We start from the raw sequence: 22,933 nt of genomic DNA on the forward strand, positions 1-22,933 counted from the left end.
CTAAGATCAAACCCACGACTCACAGTTCCTACCTTGCGTACTCTGATCTTGAACCACTCGGCCACCCTGCCGTCCCTCTCGGTCCCTGTTCTATTTGACTCTTTCATCCTGCCGTATTGTAATGGTATAGACTCCAGTTCTAAAGAATATTTAGTAATCGAAATTGTTAAAGTAAAAAAAATTATTAGAATTTTTTGTAAGACTCAATTATTCAGATTATTTTCATTAATAGCAAATTGTTTAATTCAGGATTATCACGCTCATATTTTTGTAGGTGAACTTTACGTTTTGTGGGAGGTTCTGCACCTATGTGCGATAGTTCTCACGTTGTTTATAGTTTTTTTCAAGAAAGGAGAGACACGAGCGGGCAATGTTAGATAGCACCGGACAAGAGACGAATGACGCCGTGTTGCTGAAATGATCAATCATAAGGATTGCCTTACTACGAACCAAAAATGCAACTCGTGTAAAGACAGACGGTGCTGAAGTGTCCTTTGATGACGTGAATTATTTCTTTGTGAATCCTTCGTGCTGAATTACGAATTGAATCAACTCTATGTAAGATTGCACCTCTTTGAATATTAAGAGAGCTTAATAGACGTAATTAGCCGCGGTGCTGATCCCGTTGAATCCCCATCACCCGTAACGGTCCCGGCTCATCAAATGAAATCATCGCGATTGTAGGCAGAGTGGAATATTTACTTGAAAATTTTTCATTGAAAGAAAACCGCATCTATAAGACTATACCTATTTGTCATTGTATGATTTAGCGGCTAGCATCTGAACCACTCTGGAGACGTCAAGATAACCCATGTAAGTTAAATAGAGCATTTGAGACAATTGCTGTATTATAAAGACAATTGCTGCAGGGTGTAGATCTTCCGTGTGATTGAATAGAACGATTATTGTTATTTATTATATTGAATTATCTTTTATTGCAATAAATGTTTATTTACTGAGGCCTTACTATAACCTTTGGTTTCAGCGTATTTTGTTCATGATTATGACTTCATAACTTGCACCATGATCACCAGGCTGGTGATCTGAACCAGGCTGGTGTTAGATTATCTCGCCAACGCAATGCATAGTAGACTAACTATTATGGTCAGTACATGGTAGTGGTTCCCCGCTACATGTATAATGTAATAAGATCGCAGTTTCATAATATGCTGACTCGACCCAGTTTGAATGTGTTACCTAATTTCCAGATTTCCTCAGTTTTCAGCGTGCTTGAAATTTGAGAATTTGTCCCACATTACAATCCCTTATTTATTACAATCCCTTTACAATCACCTTTTTACAATCATTTATTACAATCCCTTTCCTGACATGATTGTTTTTGATACCTTGGTTACGAATTTCTTCGTTCCACAAGACATTCAATTTGATATTATTGAGAACGATCACTGCGTACATAAATGATTGGTCTAAATCCCAGCGGTTAGACCGACTTGAACTTTCGAACTTTTATTTTAATTTCAAAGCCATTTCTGAGGGGAAGGAAAGGAATTACAAACTTTTCAATGATACAATTTTTTTCCTTTGCAAATTTAGTAGGTGATCGGATGTCGAAAGCGCCTTAGAAAGAAACACACAATCTCAGTTTGTTTCCGTTTACACGCTGCTCTTTGTTAATAACTTTCACGTGTGCTTGCTCTTCAGTTTCTTTGTGTTTAAGATATTGACTCTTCATCAAGTTCATCGTGAATATTGAGAATTTGTTTCGGACATTATTTCAGTGTCGATTACCGTAAAAAATAAGATATTAGTTACGACCACGCAGTTGGTATTTTCATCGGGGCTTTAATAGGAAAATCTTACGCTCAAATTATGTGATTTGATTAATATGAATTATTAATCCTGAATTATTAATCCCCAAAACAGCGTTGTCCCCGCTGTTTTGTGCAAGAACATTCGGATTTATTTGATTGGTTTAAATGATTTTGTCATGTATCGAAATAAAGCACTGATAAGCACTGATATATCCATCAACCATTTACCATAACTATGTATAGACACGGATAATTTTTACCAAACGATGCATTTGTTTGCGGGGTTCATTTTCGATCCAAGTGGACATTGGAATTCAGAAGAGAACTCGGCCATGTTGCTCATGGGCCCGATGACGCGGAACTGGTGTGGCGAGTGAGGGTCGACCAATATCTGTAGAGTAGCAGAGGGCAATGCTTGTTAAAATCCGGAAACGATGTACATCAATGTGCATTTCAACACGAATGAAAAATATTCAATGTTTACAGAAAGCGAATCAATTTTTGTAGGATACGATCTCCATCAATGTGCATTTTAACACCACATTCAACGTTTCCAGAATCCGAATCAATGTTTGTCGATGTTAATCAGAATCAATGATTTTAATTTCCATAGAAATCGATGATATATCATAGAAAAGTAATTAATTGAATCTAAATTCAATAACATAAAATATTAATTTCGGAGTTACCGATCTGATTTTCGGAGTTACCGCTCTGTTTCAAGATGAAATATTAATTTCCATGAAACAAGCTTTTGCGGAGCTACCGCTTTGATGCCTACACCCATAATAATGGAGTAATCTTAAATGTATTCATAACTAAATTGGGAGATGTTTCAACGTCATTGACGATCCAAAGACCTGGGGCCATACTTCCAAAATTCGCTAAGTGAACGTAAGTACTTACGCTCTATTTTCTTGTCTATGATTGGTGGATTTTGCTTGAAAGGCCGTCAATGATTGGCTGATGAACTTACGATCTCTTAACTTTTTTTGAAAGTATAAGACCTGGTTAAGAAGTCCCTCGTCGGTGATGGAGGTGCACCAGACGTTGGCGTTGCTCAGGAAGAATATTTGATTGGGTGAGAACTGCTCGAGCCCTGGCAGGAGAGGCTCGACTCCGTGGTCCTGCACGTACAGTTGGTAGGCCAAGTAGGCCTCACGTAGGCCGCCGTTGTCTGCGATGTTCTCACCCTGCACATGAAGTAGGAATGAGTGCGGTGCGAAGGAATTAAAAAATAAATATCAATTGAGGAATCAGGATGGGAAATGAGAAAACGCGATAAGAAATATAGGATAAGTTAAAGTAAGGTAAAAAATTATGTACAGTATCGATAAAGGAATATTGAATTATAATACATCAACTTTTCCGCTAAATGCCGTAGCGTTTACTAAATTTGCCTTTCTCGTAACAATCATTCCGATTGCACTGTCCAGTCAACCTCGAGTGCTATGAATACTATATATAGGCGCCTATCAGGAATACCCGTAATAACTTTATAATTAATATTAAAGGGAGCGTCTTGGGACAACTTTATCTCGGTTATTTACAGACGGATCGATTCGAAATTTGGTACACGTATGTAAAACGGAATTCTAAGACTTTTTTCGCGTGAATTTTTCGAAAAAAATGAAAGAAAACGTGGAATTCTTAGAAAGCGGCCAAAAAGGAGGTACTTTAGAACCTAGGATTTTCAAGCTACAACATCGAGACACATATCATTCGATGCGTAAGAACCATATCTAAAAACTTCACTTGGCAGTTTTTTGGATTTCTATTTTTTGTGGGTGTGGGAGCATTTTTTCCGATATTTTTCGAAATTTTTCGATTTTACCCCGCCCTCCCCCACCTTTTGCAAAATAAAATCCGAACTATAACGTAATTGGAAAAACGACCACGTGACGTTCGTAGATCTTTCCTTTCCTAATCGAATGGTGTCATTGATGTAGCTTCAAAACTGTAGGAGGAGATAGGATTGACGTGAGAGAGGTTTTCAGCTTTGACAACTTTTCAGCAGAGGCAAAAAACCACCGCGCGGCACGTAACGTAGCCTAGATACCAAAAGTAAGCATCAACTCACTTCAAAGTCAGTCATCGGTGCATGGAGCCACTAAATGAACGCCATCCCGCGTGCTGTCTGTGAGGTTACTGAGCTCTAGCCGAGTGAAGTGCACATTTTATAGTTTATTTCCCACTTTGGAATTTTTGAAAGTCCCCCACCCCTTTCCCCCTTCTGTCGTGAACACATAAATCAACGTACATCGATGGTTCTAGTGCCGTTCGATGCATCAGAAAGTAAGCTTTAAGATGAGCCTAAAAACCGGAAAAGCCAAAATTTCGACCTTTGGACCTAGACGCTCCCCTTAAATCTTTATGAAATATATGCCAGTAAATAATAAAATTAACAGGAATGCTGAATTTTAATCCGCACAGTAACTCAAAACAACTCAGTGAACAAGAAAGCACGGTACTCTCATGCTGCCTCAAACAGCAGTCAATATGCAACTCGTGTTACCAATAATTGATATATTACCATACAAACGTCTACCTAAAAGCTCTTCCCTAAGTAATGTGGTAGAATGTCTATTGTTCATGAGCTCGACTCCATGAGAGCAACAGATGACTGTGAGAAAACTAAAAGCTAATTTTTTGTCAGAAGTTTTTACTAAAATTCTATACTCATGCAGGTCGTATTTTTGCTAAAAGAACAGAAAGAAAAAGCAATCTCATTCTCACGCTCAACCAACAACCGCAGCATCATTGCCCGGTGCAACTGAAGTACCGCGGACATGCACATTTTGATAGCATACTGCAATGGACATATGCACTTACTAATATTATAATAAATAATATCAGCATCTAACCTTGATAGCATACTGCAATGCACTCGCTAATATTACAATACTAAATATCCGCATATAATTCATGCTATAATACTAGACAAGATCGACTAACCTGCGTATTAATCCCATTGACATGCGCCCCAGGAAGTAGGTAGTCGATCTCAGGCACGGTGTAGCTCTCGTACTGATCTATGACGCACTGCGCCTTCTCCTTGAACGCCTGCTGCGTCGCGTTTGACCACCACGGGATGGCGTTACCGTCTTTGTCGTACTGGCTTCCCTGGTCGTCGAAGCCATGCGTGATTTCGTGGCCCATCACCTGCAATACAATGAATAGCAATAATACGAGTGTCGTATATTGTACAATGAAATACAAATTCAAGCATGATTTAGATTACGATCCTTTTAACTTTCACTGCCACTCTGCGGTTCAATATGACTAAGAGAATCTTACTTAAGTTGGCAGGTCTAATAAACGCTCCACAAGTAAAACGCAAAAGTTGGCATCGCTGCAATATCTCAGTTAATAGAGGTTAACTCACCTGCCCAATAGCACCATAGTTGATGGCCTGTAGGGTGTTGGCGCGGTAGAAAACAGGCTGTAAGATACCGGCCGGGAAGGTGATGGAGTTGAACTCCGGCTCGTAGTAGGCGTTGACTGTTGTGGGGGACATGAACCATTGCTGCTTGTCTGTGGGAGCACCCAGGTCATCCAGTTCTGTGCTGCTCCACCACAACCTGTGTATTCAGTTGAAGAAAAAGTTTACATTTTTGCGATAAATGCAAAAGCCCGTATGATGAGAGAAAGACAATAGCAGTGACACGTTTCGATGACACCAATGGCCAATTAGACGTCAGCCCTCAACCGTTCTCAAAAACTCAAAATTCGGGTGACATGTTTAAGACCATGTGAACAAGTGGAATGTGCAATTGTGGACTTTGCAATTACCTGGCAGCTTTGATGTTTTCAAAATGGGATGAAGAGGCAGTTATGCCTGTCAGAAGGACATAGTAATCCTCCAGGCCATTGGGTTCTTCATACCAATCCGGGTAACCGATGAACTTGTTGATGGCGTCAGCTTTTTCTAAAGCCAGAGGTTTGGTTTCATCATCCATCCATTCGTTGACCGTAAGCAGGTCCTTGAAGGCGGTTCTCAAATCCTCAACGAGATAATTAGACTCATTTTTGGCTTGAGCCGAAAAGTACTGCGCCACGTATTTGTAACCAACGGCCATGCCCATCAAAGAGTTAGTCTCATCGGCACAAACATCAGTTCGAGATCGCTGGACAGAGACTCCACTTGCCACTTTGTTATACTGGAAGGACGCATCTCTCATGGCTGCGTTTGTGTCGTCTCCTAAATCCTTCACAAACCTCCACAGTAAATAGTTGGCAACGACCCTTTGATCTGTGACTGCTAAAAGATCCCCAAGCTTTTGGATGTACTCAATCTCTTGAACGATGATTCTTGACGAACTTTCTAGTGTAATCCCAACATTCGCGAACATGAAGTTGAGCACAGACAACCAGGAGACCGTAAATCCTGTCATTAGACCATCCAAATCAGCAATGGTCATTGGATTGTACATTCTCTCGATGTCTCTTCTATCTTCACTCGGTGTTGTGATCGCAGCCAATTCTACCTCGAATGCCACCAAGTCTTCCACTTGCTGATCCAAAGCAGCTTCATCGACGGTTTCACCCAAATCAGCGGCGATTATTTGAGCTGTTGTTTTTATGTAGGTTTTGTATGCTTGGAAACGCTCTTCGTAGTTGCTTTGATCGGTCAAAACAGATCTCGGCATGCCAAGGCTGGTCTGGTCTAAATACAGAGCAGTTTCAGATGTTGACTTCTCATCTGCGAAGACCCAGACATCCAACAATGTGCTGTAGCCGTAATCTCGTCTTCCGTATGCCACTGTAAATTCCCAATTAAATAGCGCAGAAACCCAAGATCCACTGGCCATTGGCCATCCTCCGTTTTCGGCCAGGATGTCTGTTAAAGGAGTTGTCCCTGCAGACTCGATGGCAGCTTCGTCGATGCACTGGGCGTAGAGCCACTTCGCTTGGTTGATGGGTGCCGGCTCTTGTACGTCAACAGGTTCAACCAAGATCTTACTGATGGCATTGCTCAGTTGGTCATCCAGGACACTGAATTGAGACCAGCTGGACGATGAATCTGGAACTGGATTTTTGGCCGCCCAGCCACCACAAGCGAACTGGTAGAAGTCATCGCAAGGATCAACGGTTAGGTCGAGTGCTTCTATGATGGCAGCTGCAGACAACGTGCATTCCGGAGTAGTACAAACTTCAACAGCCCGACCGTTTATGTTCTTCTTGACCGAGGGCAGCGGTTTGTAGTCTGATCCTTGCCTGTAATTATGCACATAGAGGATTTTAACTGCAATTTATGACAATAAGCCAGCAAGCTAAAGCTAACACATTCATTTATGTCACCAAAATCATAATATATCAAAATCCAGAACTTCTATAATGTATAAACTCACATAATGCATGGTAATCGTTTAAGACTGATTGTTCAACTGATCTTTAGAAAAAAATACCAGCGTATTGCATTAATTTTTTTTTTTTTCAATGCTCCATAAATCGTGATGTGACCAATCATATGAAACGTATTATCCAAATTAATGATCTCTCGGTAATTATTGTTAACTGTTTATCTCACTCACTTTTTAGGCGCTGCGGCAGCGAGGGTGGCCGCAAGCAACACCATCAACACACTCGCACTCACAACCCTCATGTTTTGTAGACCAATTAAACTTCTTATCTGTTATAGTTGGCAGAAAATATTAGTAATCAAGTTCAGTTCGATTTCTCTCTTGTCTCGAATTAACTCAAGATATTTCTGGAGCTCATTTTTCGTACGTATGATGCAGTGCTTACAATGAATCATTCATGAATTGAATTTATTTAAGAAAAGGTTGCGTTATGATCAATTCCTTCATGCACATGCGGTCACTAAATGGATCATATATGAAAGTAATATCTTTATTTTTAATGATACCGAGTTCATCGGTCACTGGGAATGATTATATAATAAAATAATGCGTGATCATGCGTGTGTCTGGTGTTAAAAATACATTATTCCCCTTCCTTCAGTACAACGAGCAATCCATTCAAGAGTGCCATGCGATTTTCATATAGGTTTAGAACTAAGAATCCGGATTACTAAGACAAATATTAACGGACCACGTGAAACCTTTGCATGCTTTGAATTCACATGGCGAGAAAAAACATACTTCATCTTCATGAATTGTAAGAAGAATTATTGTGAACAATCAACAGAGTATAATTTTGGTGAAAGTTTCTTAAATTTGATTACTTAGCTACGTATATGACTGAAAATCTTCTTCATCCATGAATTTCTATGACTTAAAAACTGTAGAAAAATTATAAGATTTCAGACGGTTTTCGAAAACTATGATAATTTGCCAGAGCCTGTATTTAGATCGCTGATATCGTCAGCGCAAATCGTTTTGTTATGCAATCGAATCATCGATGTTTCTCGTTTATGCCACTGACTTTATTATCAACAGTATTCATACTAATGATCTTGTTATATAAATAATTGAAGCCATTCAAATTATGATATTTTATGATGTATATATCGGAGATAATAATTATTGCTCTAAAGTATAGTTATTCATAAACGATGATGAGACACGTTCAGCTATATTCAACTTGATCAAATATAAAAGATAAATTCTTAATTCCTCGACATTTCAATCGTGGCGAATAACTGATCTTTTTATTTGAGGATCCCTAAACGGGGAAACGGATCAAGCAATGCACATGGATTAATTCATGTGCAATGCGCATAGATAATAGTTATGAAGAATTTATCATGGGGAAAATCTACGGAGGCATCTGAAATATCTAGCCACCAACTCACGGCTGCCCTTTTCTGCAGGCACAGCGAGCGCAGGTTGCCGTCTTGCTAAGATAAGAGAGCCTCTTGAGGAGCATTTATACGACGTCGTCCTGAGAACCCAGCACCTGATGAGAGGCCCCCTCTGCCGTCGTGTACCTAACTCATGCCAAATTCTACATGCAGACACTGGGTTGCGAAAATAGGATTTGGTTAATCTTTTAAATAAATTATTGTACGAGTAAATTTTGACCTTTTGACCATGCTATTCCCTTAGCTCGTCGTTGATATTAACTGTTGAAAATACTAAAATCCACACCAATTCAAATACTATTTGCATCCGATAAAGTTTGGTTCTCATTGTTTTTGTTTACTGACATCGACAATTTTGGTATCCATTTACTCACTTATTCATTTTATACAATTATTTTTTTATTTTACCTCAGCTGCACATCTACGATTTTCTCCCCCAAAATGGTCTGTAGATTACTTTATAATATGAGTTTTATCATTCAGTGAAGATGATGATGTAGATGAAGCATAAATGCTCTCTTCATTACAGGCCCTTGATGGTTAATAATGATGCAAAATGTTCGCACAACTTTTTAAAAATTCAAGCATCATAAAATTGCGCACCTGCGATGTTGTTTTGCGTGCTTATTCCATAAAAATAAATTCATTTTTCTGTATGCAAATAAAAAGCCACAAATACGATAATTGTCGTCATACATCGTTCATAACGACAGACTGTCTTATCAGTAAACTAAACTTATCGACAAATCGCCGTGGTAAGTCCACCTCTTATCGACATGATAAGGCAGACCACTTGAGACTGGCACGGTCCTAACATGACTATAGGCATGTGCACACACTCATATCAACCCAGCAGTGATTTCAACACGAAAACATGTTTTAAAAAATAAAACTCAGTACTCACCGCAGTGAGTGACAGAGAGCGCATTTTCTCGTCGACGAAAACGAGAAGTCATGGATGGACAGACAGACGGACGGACGGACATGGCGAGCACGCAATAGGACATTTTTTCCATAAATGAGAAATTGCGCTAAAAATTACTGGTATAAGAGACCACATTTGAACATTTACGATCGTACAGAGAAGAACAGTATTATTCAAACCTTTTTTAAAACCTGAAAAGTTTTAATAAATTTTCTTCGGATGCACAAGACTGGTTAGGAAAGTTGTACGCTAATCGCAGGAAGAAAGCAGTTCGAGCTCTTTTCTCTCTAGTGTATTTTTAAATATATGTTTAGACATTCATTAACACTTCGTCATGGGTTCACGAATATCATCATTGTAATCTAAAGCTCCGGTATTATTGGCTTATGATATGGCTTATGATGTCCACTTTGCTTCACAATATCGATACAATACATCCTATATCAATTGCTGGCCTGCCGTATTGAACCACAAGGCTGAAACACGACGTCGTGCACTCACTCACATCATTACTTTGACGTCACCGAAAGGATAATTTGAATAAAATGTCTTCCATTTCATCATATCCGTGTTTTTTAGACGACATTACTGTATATTAACAATGTTCATATTATTTAATCCCATAAATTAATATTACATGAGTTACCCTCACAAAATTTAGAGTCGCCCCAGCTTCTGGTAATCCAAATCAGAAGCTGCCGCGTCTGTAAATTTTCCGTGGCTACTGGATAACCTAAGCTATCGGTCACTTCACGAGTCGAGCTAAGAGAGCGACAAAAAGTCAGGGGAGATTCACCAGCATTACATTCTTTCGAACTCTCAATTCATGATCAGCTACGCGCTGGCCGCGATTTAGAGTTTTTTTTTTAGACCGAGTATGTTATAAATTGAAAGAAAAATGACAATATTTTAACTGAGCGAAGCAGATGTAAGTGATGGCACGAGCACAAAACACTGGTTAAAATAATTGAGTAGAAACACAATCAGGATGTAAGAAGTCGATTTATATAGGCCAGACTGAATCAGAAGGAGCAGTTTCCAAACTAGCGATAAATTCTAGGTCTTGTAAATGAATTCGGGAAGGCAGTGAAAGCGAAGGAAAATCTCAAGTATTCACGAAAAACAGTAGTGCGAAATTCACAACTCAAACTTAATTATACTCTAGGCAAAGTTACAATCCAACAATAATAATTCTTTAATATTTTCAAGAATTTTATTCATTTCTTGGGCCACCATAAAATCGAACCCTTCCAATATTGAGGCCTGGGAAGCTCCACACCTGGACACTGTTCCAATAATTGAGGTTATGTAGCATTTCATAATTTCAATTTAGTTTATACACGTGTCGTAAACGAATACATTGTCCAATAAAGCTTCAGTTGCATTACACCAGTTCCATTTTTGCTGTAGTTTCGACCATGAAATGCACTTTTTTTAATATCTTGAGATTTTCCTCAGCCAGACAAGGCCAAAAAACTGAACCTGCAGTCAAAATTTCAACTGTGATTTTTAATTTTTATGTGGAATGATTTATCTTTTCGGAAAATATTGGTGTTTAAAAGAACCGTTTTGAAGCATTAGTGTGAACCCGATTCTTTTCCATGTATGTTTAATGGTGTGTTCTTTTGGTGTTTACTTGAAGGACTTCGCAGCATTTTTAAATGAAAAGTATTCTTCTAAATGGGCTGCCCCTCGCAGGTCTAGAAGGGCTGCGTCTCGCAGATCTAAAGAGGCTGCGCCTCGCAGATCTAGAGGGGCTGCGCCTCGATGAATTGATGAAACAGAAAAATATTTTTAAAATAATAAATTATTGCACATTAACAGAAGCTTTAAACAAATAACGACGTATTTGGTTCCACTCAAACTTGGTGAAAACAATCCAAATTTTCCAAGAATTTTCCCTCGCCGATTATTTTGTATTGAAACGACTTATCTTCTTGAGTCTTGGTTATTTGTTTGCTAAAATCGGAAATGACACAAGAAAGATAAAAGCAAAGAGCATTCAAGTAAATTCCCACTAGTTCACGAAATTTCAGGGCTAACAAAATGAAAATTACGCTAATTGTCATGGGAACAAAGATCACGGAGAACTTCATGATTACGGAGAACTTCATGATCACGGAGAACTTCGTGGTCACGGAGAACTTCATGATCACGCAGAACTTCATGATCAAGGAGAACTTCATGATCAAGGAGAACTTCATGATCACGGAGAACTTCGTGATCACGGAGAACTTCATGATCACGGAGAATTTCATGATCACGGAGAACTTCAGAGAACTTCATGATCACGGAGAACTTCATGATCACAGAGAACTTCATGATCACGGAGAACTTCATGATCACGGAGAACTTCGTGATCACGGAGGACTTCATGTTTGACTCTCATGCAAGATGTTCACTATGTCGTGGCGCTTTTTTTTGCTCGGAAAATTTTTCCTAGAAATCTATTTTTGATAAGTGGAGTGATATGTGGTTTGATTTTGAGAAATGTGCTTTTTGAGATGAAAAACATGAACGATTGAACCACAAGCGTCTGAACACGAAAATTCTTACAATTTACAATAAAATTAACAGCGGTCTTGAGGGCAACTCTCATTACCAATAATTAAGACTTGATTAACATTGACTACGTTCAAGATAGTGAGAAAATGGCAGAAAAAATTGTTCCGTTGATTATAGAGTGCAATATTTAGTGTATTCCACTATTGGTAGATATTGGGTGAGCAGGGTGGCCCAGTGGTTACAGTTCAGAGTACCAAGATTGGCGCACTAGAGAGGCGCGGGTTCGATCCCAGCGCCAGTTTCTGGGATCGGCGAGGAGGCCGGGCGGTTAAGCACAGCAGAATTGTAGCAGTGAGTTGCGAGTTCAAGCCCGCAAAATTCTGTAAATGTTCTGCGATATTAAGAATCGGCGACAGGCCTACGGCCTAATAAACGCTGAAACCGCTATTTTTATTATAATTTCACCCACCGTCCCCCAGTAGGGCAACCCCATGGCCATCTTCGAACCATCAACCCAGCGCCACTGTCCCTGCACGGCTAGGTCTGAGCCGCCAATCCACAGTGCGCTTAGATTCCAATCTTTTGAAGGCAAGAAAATACAATGCATTTGAAATAAGATAATGAATTATAATTATAGTATATATATAATTATAATTTATGATAATATATAATTCATTGATTCATTCATTTATAATAATATAATTATATGACTATATTATTCTAAATCTTAGCAATTTTGAATCATGGCATGATACATACTGTAAATTCTTAGTTTATTTAGTAAAGAAATAACATACTATCGAGACATCTGATTCCTGAAGCCATTTAGGTACGTCAGATAAATGAAAATAAAACAATTTAATTTGAAAAAATGGGTTCCCCACAATAACAGAGCGGCGTTAGTATACTTCTAATAATCTCCACTTCATCCGTAATTGCAAAAAAGTCAGATCAAATTTAAGAAACTCGAATACCTATGTACATATGTTATCAACATTTATCAATCAAAATTGTCATGTGTTTTGTCACCTATACGCTGCTGGAAGTAGAGGAACAGTTTCCTGTACTTGTCGTAGTCATCTAGAATGACCAAGTCTCCACCGACCAATCCACACTGAGTGCGCGCGTCAGTCCAGTTGTGTTCTTTGAGAATTACGTGAACGCACTGCGTGCCCACCAAACCAAACGGATGTGCGCACAAGCCTGCGAAGAAATGAAAATTAATGTGATATGGAACTGCATTAATTAATGTGTTACTGCTAATTTGTATACCTTTAGTAGCTGGATAGATATACGACTGAGAACTGCTACTTTCTTCGTGCTGAATGTTATTTAAACAGAATTCCTCACCATTCACTGGATTTCTCGAGCACACAGGATTCCAGTTGGTGTTACATGGTAAGTCATGGACCGCCCAGTCCCGAGAGGAATAGATCCCGGCACAGTCCTCCGTTCTCCCGCCATTGGGTTCAAATATCCCTTTCGATGGAGCATTCTGAGGAAGCATGAGAATTCGCTAATAAATTAGGCAAGTCATGCTATCGTGAAGTGAAACGAATCACCGAAACTCGCGGTTCACGTGTAACCTGAAACACCACCACGAAATTGAAATAATTGCGGGTAGCGTGCCAACTTAGTGGAGACTTTCGTACTGATTCTAAACACAAAGGCTAAACAATCGCTCTTTGGTCCGACTCTAAATTCCCTTGCGTTGGAGAGAGTAGGAATGAACACAAGGAATTTTTCGTAGTATACTGGTAATCTTCAGGCGAATTACAAGATTCTTCATACGAGGGCGCACAATTTATTATTCGTCTTAGTCCAAAACTTCACTGAAAAAGGATTGACACTTCAGGGGTACAAACAGCCGAGAAACCACACAGTATGAGCCCTAATACACAGCTGGGAGTAACAAAATGGAAGGCAAAGGGTATGGTAACTAGCCGCACCGAGATGTCAACGACCAGCCGCAGAGACTAGGAGTTCTAGCCCTAATACACTGCAAAGAATCACATAGATGGATAGCAAATGGTACGGGAACTAGCCGCACCGAGATGTCAACGACGAGCTGCAGAGACTAGGGGTTCTTGCCCTAGTTAGTACACTGCCAAATTCCGATTACTCCCGAGCGTGGAAGGTATTAACTTTCACGACACGGGAGACGCGAACGGTACCAGAACGCTGACAAATATACTCGAGTTTATTCTCGTACAACAGTAAATCATTACGATTATCACAATAAAAACAAAGTCGTTTGACCAAATTATTGCACGTTAAAACGAATAAATCCTAGGTCAAGTAATAATTTACAATTAACATACTGTATCATAGAAATTAGTCTAAACGTGGTCGGGGCTAGAAGACGACGAGTGGTGCTTAGCAGACGATTGCAACGCAACGCTACCGACAGGTAATATCACAGCAAAGGAGATTCCTCGTTACAGTCACGAAATAAAAATATGCCTACGCATTTCTTAGTCATACATAAATTAAATCCTTGAGTTAACAAAAAAAAAAAACATCACACAATATGCATCCCGTCACATACGGCATCTGGCGCATAATGCATATTCGAATGTTTGATATGCTAAAATGTTTATTTTCAAAGCCAGGTACTGCGGACATCGTAGTCGCCTTTTACCATTGTTCACTTAGGGGCGCAGATGTAGGCCACAATTTCTACTCTAAAATCAGTCCTTGAGTCACCCAGCCTCAGCACGGGACTGAAACCGCAGACAACGTTGGAACACCGGAAACCCGATCAGTTCCAGACGGTTTACAGCAAAAAAAACTCCAAACCCAGAACTTAATTAAGCACGTGCGCTCCAAAGCAACTAGTTCTGCGTTTGGTCTAACATACTTATTCCGCCCAAACTCTTCACCTTCTTGCAGCAAATGCTCTAACTGTGGACTAGCCTTGCCTTGCCACATTCCGTAGCTAATGAACTGTCTGTAATGAGGTTAGTTCTGGTCAGGTTTGTCTAAGGTGGAAAATCGGGCTACGTAAATATGTTAGGTCAGATGCATTTCTGCCTGCTTAAGAACGAATTTTGTGAAGTAGGGTTTGTGAACTTGCGTGGTATATGCACTTTTTAATGGAATTGAAAATTACATTTTAAATTGCCCTACAATTTTGACCTCATAGACGACAGTGCCCAGTAGTTTGCTGGCCTACACAAGAGAATAGAAACCAAAGTGCAGAGCTAGGAAAAGCTGGCCTCAGGCATGTGCCCCGGTAAATTTTTATTTTATCTAGAAAAATTATCAAAATACTGAGCCTGTAGTAAACGTAACCTAAAATAAATTATATGTATATTATTCTCCATCATATTATCCCTAATTCAAATGACACAATTCGTCACTCACGTAAGCCCAGAAAGGAGCGCCCATCTGCACAGCCGAGCCGTCGCTCCACTGCCAGACGTGCGTAGCAGTTGAATTGGTCGCGCCTAACCAGTAGCCGTTCTTCGTGTTTGATGAATCTGATGGAAAATTCGTTTAACGATTTAGACTACTACGAGTCAAAATACTGTACAAATGCTGTATTACGTTTTACTACTCATTACACAGCAAGCGCGAGTTGAACACGATGTTCTTTGAAAGTAAACCAGAGTTAAATAGGCAACACATAGAGAGTATCCTCACACCCGAAGAAATACATTATTCCCCTTTCTTCAGTACAACGAGCAATCCGTTCAAGAGTGCCATGCGATTTTCATATAGGTTTAGAACTAAGAATCCGGATTAATAAGACAAATATTGACGGACCACGTGAAACCAATGCATATTTTGAATTCGCACGGCGAGAAAAAAACTAATACTGCATCTTTATGAATTGTAAGAAGAATTATTGTGAACAATCAACAGGGTATAATATTAGTGAAAGTTACTTGAAGTTGATACCTAGCTACGTCTATGACTGAAAAACTTCTTCATCCATGAATTTCTATGACTTAGAAACTCGTAAAAAAATTAGAAGATTTCAGACTGTTTTCGAAAACTATGATAATTTGCCAGAGCCTGTATTTAGATCACTGATATCGTCAGCGAAAATCATTTCGTTATGCAATCGAATCATCGATGTTTCTCGTTTATGCCACCTACTTTAACAGTACTCATACCAATAATCTTGTTACATAAATTTTTCAAAATATTAAAATTATAATATTTTATGAGGCATATATCGGAGATAAAAATCATTGCTCTGATATATACTTATTCATAAACGATGATTATACTTGTTCATCAATATTCAATTTGATGAAATATACAAGATCAATTCTCAATTCCTCAACATTGACATCTTGGCGAATAATTAATCTTTTTATGCAAAGATCCCTAAACTGGATATTGATCTTGTAATGTACACGGAGTAATAGTTATGATAAATGTATCATGGGGAAAATCTAAGTAGGCATCTGAAATATCTAGCCACCAACTCACATATGGCCCACGGTTGCCCTATTCTCCAGTTTCTTGTCTATGATTGGTGGATTTTGCTTGAAAGGCCGTCAATGATTGGCTGATGAACTTACGATCTCTTAACTTTTCTTGAAAATATGGACCCTGGGCCCATACATAAAAAAAGTTAAGAGATTCCTTTCAAGCAAAATTCACCAATCATAGACAAGAAAATAGAGCGTAAGTACTTATGTTCACTTAGCGAATTTTGAAAGTAAGGCCCCTGGCACAGCGAGCGCAGGACGCGGCCTTGCTAAGATAAGAGGACCTCTTGAGGAGCCCTTAATTATACGGCGACGCCCTGGGAACTCAGCACCTGCGACCCTCCCTATCATCGTGTACCTAATTCATGCTAAATTCTACATGCAGACACTGGGTCTCGAAAAAAGAATTCGGGTTCTCTTTTGTAAATAAATTATTGTACAAGTAACATTTTGACCAGAATTTGTGTGCAGCTTGCTATTCGTTTAGCTCTTCGTTGATATCAAACGTTGAAAATAATACAATCCACAGCACTCAAATACTTTTTACACGCGATTTAGTTTCTTAGTGTTTTTGTTTGTTTATTGACACCGACAATGTTGGTATCCATTTATTTACTTCTCATTTTGTATAATTGTTTTTTGATGTTACTTCAGCTGCAAATCTATACGATTTTCTATCCCAAATGGTCTATAGATTTTTTATAATATAAGTTTTACTACACAGTGAAGATGATGATGCAGATGAAGCATAAACCACTGCGATCTCTTTATTTCAGGCGCTTGATAGTTAATAATTATGCCCAATGATCACAACTCTAAAAATTCAGGCTTCATAACAACGCTCACCTGCAATGTTTCTTTGCGAGTTTATTTTATAAAATATACATTTATTTTCATATGCAAATAAAAAGCCTCATAATACAATAATTGTCGCCATATATCGTTCATAACGACAGACTATCTTATCGGTAAACGTATCGACAAATCGCCGTGGTAAGTCCACCTCTTATCGACATGATAGGACAGACCANGCAGACCACTTGAGACTGGCACGGTCCTAACATGACTGTAGGCATGTGTACCCACTCATATCAACCCAGCAGTGATTTCAACACGAAAACATGCTTGAATAAATTACTAGTAGGAGAGATCGCATTTGCACATTTTCGTACAAAGAACAACAGTGTTGTTTATTTAGCCTGAAAAGTTGTTATAATTTTTTTGTTGTTGTACACGATTGGTCAGGAAAACTGTACGCTAATCGCAGGGGGAAAGCATTTCGAGTTTTTTTTTGTCATGGTTCATGAATATCATCATTGTAATCTAAAGCTCCAGCATCATTGGCTAACGATGTCCACCTTGCTCCACAATATCTATGCTATACATCCTATACCAATTGCTGACCTGCCGCATTGAACTTCAAGGCTGAATCACGACGTCATATGAACCACTCACATCATTACTTTGACGTTCATGTGTATTTTAACGCTCAGTCATACAGTTATATATGAGAATAAAATGGCAATTTGAATTAAATCTCATTTGTTTAATCACATACAACTATTTCGGAGGACATTAATAAATATTAGCAATATCCATATCATTAAATGCCAGATATTAATATTCATCGAGTTACTGGATTACCTAAGCTATCAGTCGCTTCAGGAGTCGAGCTAATAGAGCGGCGAAGTCGGGAGAGATTCGCCGGCATTACATCCTTTCGAACTCTCAATTCATGATCAGCTACGCAGTGGCCGCGATTTAGACTGAATACGTAATAAATTTAAAGAATAATGACAATAGTTTAACTGAGCGAAGCAGAAGTAAGTAATGCCACGAGCACAAAAGTCTGGTTAAAGTAATTGATTAGAAACACAATCAGGATGTAAGAAGTCGATTTATGTAGGCCGTACTGGATCAGAAGGAGCTGTTTCCAAACATGTGATAAATTTTAGGACTTGTGAATGAATTCTGGAAGGCAGTGAAAGCGAACGAAAATCTCAAGTATTCAAAAAAAAAAAAACAGTAGTGCGAAATTCACAACACAAACTTAATTAATATTAGTAATTAAATTTTATCCGCGGATAAAAATCTCAATCACGCTAATACTATTTTACTGTTAACTACTCAATTGCTCGTAGCCTCTTTCTATTACAATATGTTTATCATCCATCTTTATTATCTCCGTACTCCGCATTACACAACTCAGTGTTCGTTGAATTCCATTTACACGCACGGTGATTTTCATCATTCATGAAGTGCCTCAAGTACTGCGTGTGTAAGTTATTTTGATAAGGAACAAAGACACCTTCGACCTTCAGCGCTTCGAGGTTCGTCATTGGTAAAAATACAAGGTAACGTCTTTTTAACACGAGAACAAACGATAAAAAACTGCCGTCGAGAACGAAAAAGAAGCTCTAATAAACTCTCGGAAGCAATCATGAAGCATGTTTCTCCTGCGTAACAGTTATTTAAGAATCCAGGCAGGTAGGCAGACAGACAGGCAGGCAGTCTTCGGACTTAAAAAGAAATAAAAGTAATTTATCTCTGCCTAGACCCGTGTCCTAATCAGGATCAGCTAACGTAACCTATAACTATACCACATTTCGCTCGATAATCCTGCAGAGCCACTTCTATCCGAGCGCTTTGCATAACAACTGACTTAAATGTTCTCAATTCAATCAGATATTTATGAATTTCTTATTCAGCATAGATTTTCTTTAATTTTTCATCTTTCTTAGATAAGACATGTAAAGAGGAAATTTAGGAATTTAGTTTAAGTTTTTAAATTTGACCTTCGTTACTCGAGTGTGAACTTATCATTAACTATTAAAATAAGTTTAGCAGGGAACGTGTTTGATCGGATCAAACTGGTTCCCTTGTTCAATCTTCATTTACTAATTTTTATTAAAGTTTGTGGTTGTTTACGTTAATAAGTTTGTTGTTGTTTTATTATCCTAAAAGTGACCTTTTATAATTTCCTATTTTAAACCACAGTGTCAATCATAAGTATCCTACAGGAAATGTAGGTTGCCACATAGCCGTGCGATGCACTGATATGAGGAGGACAATATACAAAATGCGATGCTTGTTTCTCTGGAAAAAAACTAAATTTATTTGCTAGAGTCATATGCATTTTATCATTCTAGTTGAATAGCCGTCGCTAAGTTTCTATTTATCTGTATTCAAACTTAAATAAATCACTCTTTTAAATTTCACTTCGCTGATGTAAATTCATGTGTATTTAATTTCCTATGTTCGTTTTTTATTCCGTCATTATAATATTGTGGTACCTCATTATTATTGCACAGTCGTTCTTTCATAGAATACTGTTATACAATCCGTATTCTAATATAGGAACAGCGGAGTCACTAGTCAGCTATGTTCATTAGGCCGCATATATCACGTCGCCGATTCATGATGCAGCAGAAATCTCGCCGCTTGTTGGGCTGTTAACACGCAACTCACTGCACTTATTATGCTGAGCTTAACTGCCCGGCCACCTGGTCTATTTTAACCAGAACTCTCACAGGTAACTAGGATCAAACCCACAACTCACTGCTCCATTCCTGGCACTCTGATCTTGAACCAATCGACCACCCGGCCGACCCTCTCGGTCACTGATCTATTGGTTTCTTTCACGCTGCCATATAATGTAATAAGTTCATAGTTTCATAATATGCAGACTCGATTCAGTTTGGATGTCTTGCCTTATTATTTGTACTGCATAACAATATTTTATATCATTCTCTTTCCCTATATTGTAGTGCTCTGAAATTAAAACAAAAACAACCTATAGGACAAAGATCCAAGTTGGCATCGAAATTAGGAAGTTTGATAGCATCTTTCTAAATTTAATGGGCAGCATTATGATCAAATCAACAAAATATTCATTAATTTGCAGCAGGGTGCAGCTACACTAAGCTTATTACGTTATACGGTCCTGCTTTTCAGACCCATATTCTTAGACGTGCCGCCATGACAGACGCGCTTTAGGTTGATATACTTCATGAATGGATCAAAATATTTTCTCCACAGCCAATTTTCTTCTTTTGATAAAGCTTTTCTCAATTGATTTTTACATTTTCAATTCCCACTCTGCATGATTCATTACTTCCTGTAAGCGGGCCTCCTTATTGAGGTCTGAAGAAAACAACTTGAGCTACAGTATTGCGGCTCACTCAGCCGTGTGTTTAAATTTTCTTCAACAAAGCCGCATACAAAATGCAATAGTTGACTTCCAGATTTCTTCCATTTTCAGCGTGCTTGGAATTTGAGAATTTTGAACCGCATTTATTACAGTTCCTATCCTGACATGAAATTGCTCTTTTAGAGCTTGAGTACGAATGTTTTCGTTCCAAAAGATATTCAATTTGATATTATTGAGAACGATCACTGCTTGCATAATTAATTGGTCAGGGTCCCAGCGGTTAGATCGTTCATTATTTGAACTTTCGAACTATTATTTTTGCAGTTGTCATTTTTGTGATATTATTTTCATTTTAAATGTATTTTCGGGAGGAAGGAAGGGAATTACGAACTTTTCGATGATACAATTTTTTTTCCTTCGCAAATTTAGCAGCTCAGCGAATATCGGAAGCGACTAAGACAGAAACGCTTATTCTCAATTTATTTTCGTTTACACGCTCCTCTTTGTTGATAATTTTTACGTGTGCTTGCTCTTCAATTTCTTTGTATATAAGATATTAACTCTTCGTCAAATTCATCTTGAATGTCGAGAAATTTTTTCGGGCATAATGTCAGTGTCGAAGACCGTAAGAAAAAAAGATATTAGTTACGACCTCGCAGCTGATATTTTCAGCAGGGCTTTAATAAGGAAATCTTGGGTTTAAAGTCATATTATTTGATTAATATGAATGGTTGCAGTTTCGTGCAAAAATAACACATTCGGAATCATTTGATCCGGTTTTCAAGTATTGAAATAATGCAATGATCCGCACTGAAATATGTATCCATCAACCGGTTATTAACCATTATCGTGCATAGGCACGGATAATTTTTACCAAACGATGCATTTGTTTGCGGGGTTCATTTTCGATCCAAGTGGACATTGGAATTCAGAAGAGAACTCGGCCATGTTGCTCATGGGCCCGATGACGCGGAACTGGTGTGGCGAGTGAGGGTCGACCAATATCTGTAGAGTAGCAGAGGGCAATGCTTGTTAAAATCCGGAAACGATGTATATCAATGTGCATTTTAACACGAATGAAAAATATTCAATGTTTACAGAAAGCGAATCAATTTTTGTAGGATACGATCTCCATCAATGTGCATTTTAACACCACATTCAACGTTTCCAGAATCCGAATCAATGTTTGTCGATGTTAATCAGAATCAATGATTTTAATTTCCATAGAAATCGATGATATATCATAGAAAAGTAATTAATTGAATCTAAATTCAATAACATAAAATATTAATTTCGGAGTTACCGATCTGATTTTCGGAGTTACCGCTCTGTTTCAAGATGAAATATTAATTTAGTAAACGTAACCTAAAATAAATTATATGTATATTATTCTCCATCATATTATCCCTAATTCAAATGACACAATTCGTCACTCACGTAAGCCCAGAACGGAGCGCCCATCTGCACAGCCGAGCCATCGCTCCACTGCCAGACGTGCGTAGCAGTTGAATTGGTCGCGCCTAACCAGTAGCCGCTCTTCGTGTTTGATGAGTCTGATGGAAAATTCGTTTAACGATTTAGACTTTAACGAGTCAAACTTCCATACAAATTCTGTATTACGTTTTACTACTCATTGCACAGCGAGCGCGAGTTGAACACAATGTTCTGTGAAAGTAAACCATAGATAAATAGGCAACACATAGAGTTAGTCCCCTCGCACTCGAGCTCTGAAGAGTTCAGTTTCTTAATTTTGTTTGTGACTGATGTTACCTTTGTGCTCCGTTGTTCCCTGAAGACTCGATTCCACTTCCAAACGAAGTAATAAGCTAATTATAGTCTTATAACTTGTTATTTCTATTTAAACACTGCGTTTACACTTGAGAAATTTTCCACTTTCCTCTCAATGACAGTTCAATGAAACCTCGCATTAAGAGTTATCGTGTTTTTATAACCTTACATCCATCGTTGACAAAAGTGGCGACGTCAGTGAAGGCGGCCACGTCATGGAGGACGGGTAGCCTGCCGAAGCGCTGAAGGCAGTAGGCGACCGCCTGGTCGTACGAGAGTTTGGCACCATGCTGGAGGTGGATGCACTTGGACCCAACGACCTCGTAGCCAGTGGGACACTCGGCCGTCGCTGTGCCTACAATTGTATTTATGTTGCAGCGAGTGAATCAATTATTAGATTGAGAATTGTGGAGAAATATTCTACATCGTAGAAGAAAAATTATGCAAATGAGAGTTAAAACAATCAATAATGGCAATTGTAATAATTTCGAAAGCACAATCACGTGCCGCTTTATTTAGACGCAAAATCATGTTATATGATAGATACTCTTTTTTTCTTTCAAATTTAGGAGAAAGTCAACA

At 38.6% G+C, this 22,933-nt stretch overlaps 2 protein-coding genes across 2 annotated transcripts; both read right to left on the minus strand.

Annotated features, from left to right (window-relative positions):
• Positions 1 to 1,514: 1,514 nt before the first annotated feature.
• On the minus strand, positions 1,515 to 7,485 carry LOC108674754 (neprilysin-11). Its single transcript, XM_018162723.2, has 6 exons — positions 7,307 to 7,485; positions 5,565 to 6,989; positions 5,158 to 5,353; positions 4,728 to 4,934; positions 2,780 to 2,965; positions 1,515 to 2,163 (listed from the first exon to the last, which is right to left on the minus strand). The coding sequence occupies exons 1-6, from the start codon at positions 7,375 to 7,377 to the stop codon at positions 2,029 to 2,031; spliced, it is 2,220 nt and encodes a 739-aa protein (XP_018018212.1). The 5' UTR covers positions 7,378 to 7,485; the 3' UTR covers positions 1,515 to 2,028.
• A 4,425-nt stretch (positions 7,486 to 11,910) lies between these two features.
• LOC108674752 (C-type mannose receptor 2) lies at positions 11,911 to 22,706 on the minus strand (the record flags this gene model as incomplete). The annotated part of the gene is made up of 6 exons (XM_018162722.1): positions 11,911 to 11,999; positions 12,434 to 12,547; positions 12,998 to 13,171; positions 13,319 to 13,463; positions 22,001 to 22,116; positions 22,521 to 22,706. Coding segments are annotated over 6 exons (824 nt in total), but the record flags the coding sequence as incomplete, so codon positions are not given.
• Positions 22,707 to 22,933: the final 227 nt, after the last annotated feature.

Source organism: Hyalella azteca, unplaced genomic scaffold, assembly GCF_000764305.2.
Source record: "Hyalella azteca isolate HAZT.00-mixed unplaced genomic scaffold, Hazt_2.0.2 contig601, whole genome shotgun sequence".
In the NCBI taxonomy this organism is placed as follows: Eukaryota; Metazoa; Arthropoda; class Malacostraca; order Amphipoda; family Hyalellidae; genus Hyalella; species Hyalella azteca.

What these genes read in the sequence shown, in the direction of transcription:
- LOC108674754 (XM_018162723.2), bottom strand. Translation starts at nt 7,377, where the DNA reads ATGAGGGTTGTGAGTGCGAGTGTGTTGATGGTGTTGCTTGCGGCCACC. An exon ending in ACTATGGTGCTATTGGGCAG is followed by an intron (nt 4,935 to 5,157) that starts GTGAGTTAACCT and finishes ATTGTATTGCAG; the next exon opens with GTGATGGGCCACGAAATCAC. An exon ending in ACGAGGGACTTCTTAACCAG is followed by an intron (nt 2,164 to 2,779) that starts GTCTTATACTTT and finishes GCTACTCTACAG; the next exon opens with ATATTGGTCGACCCTCACTC.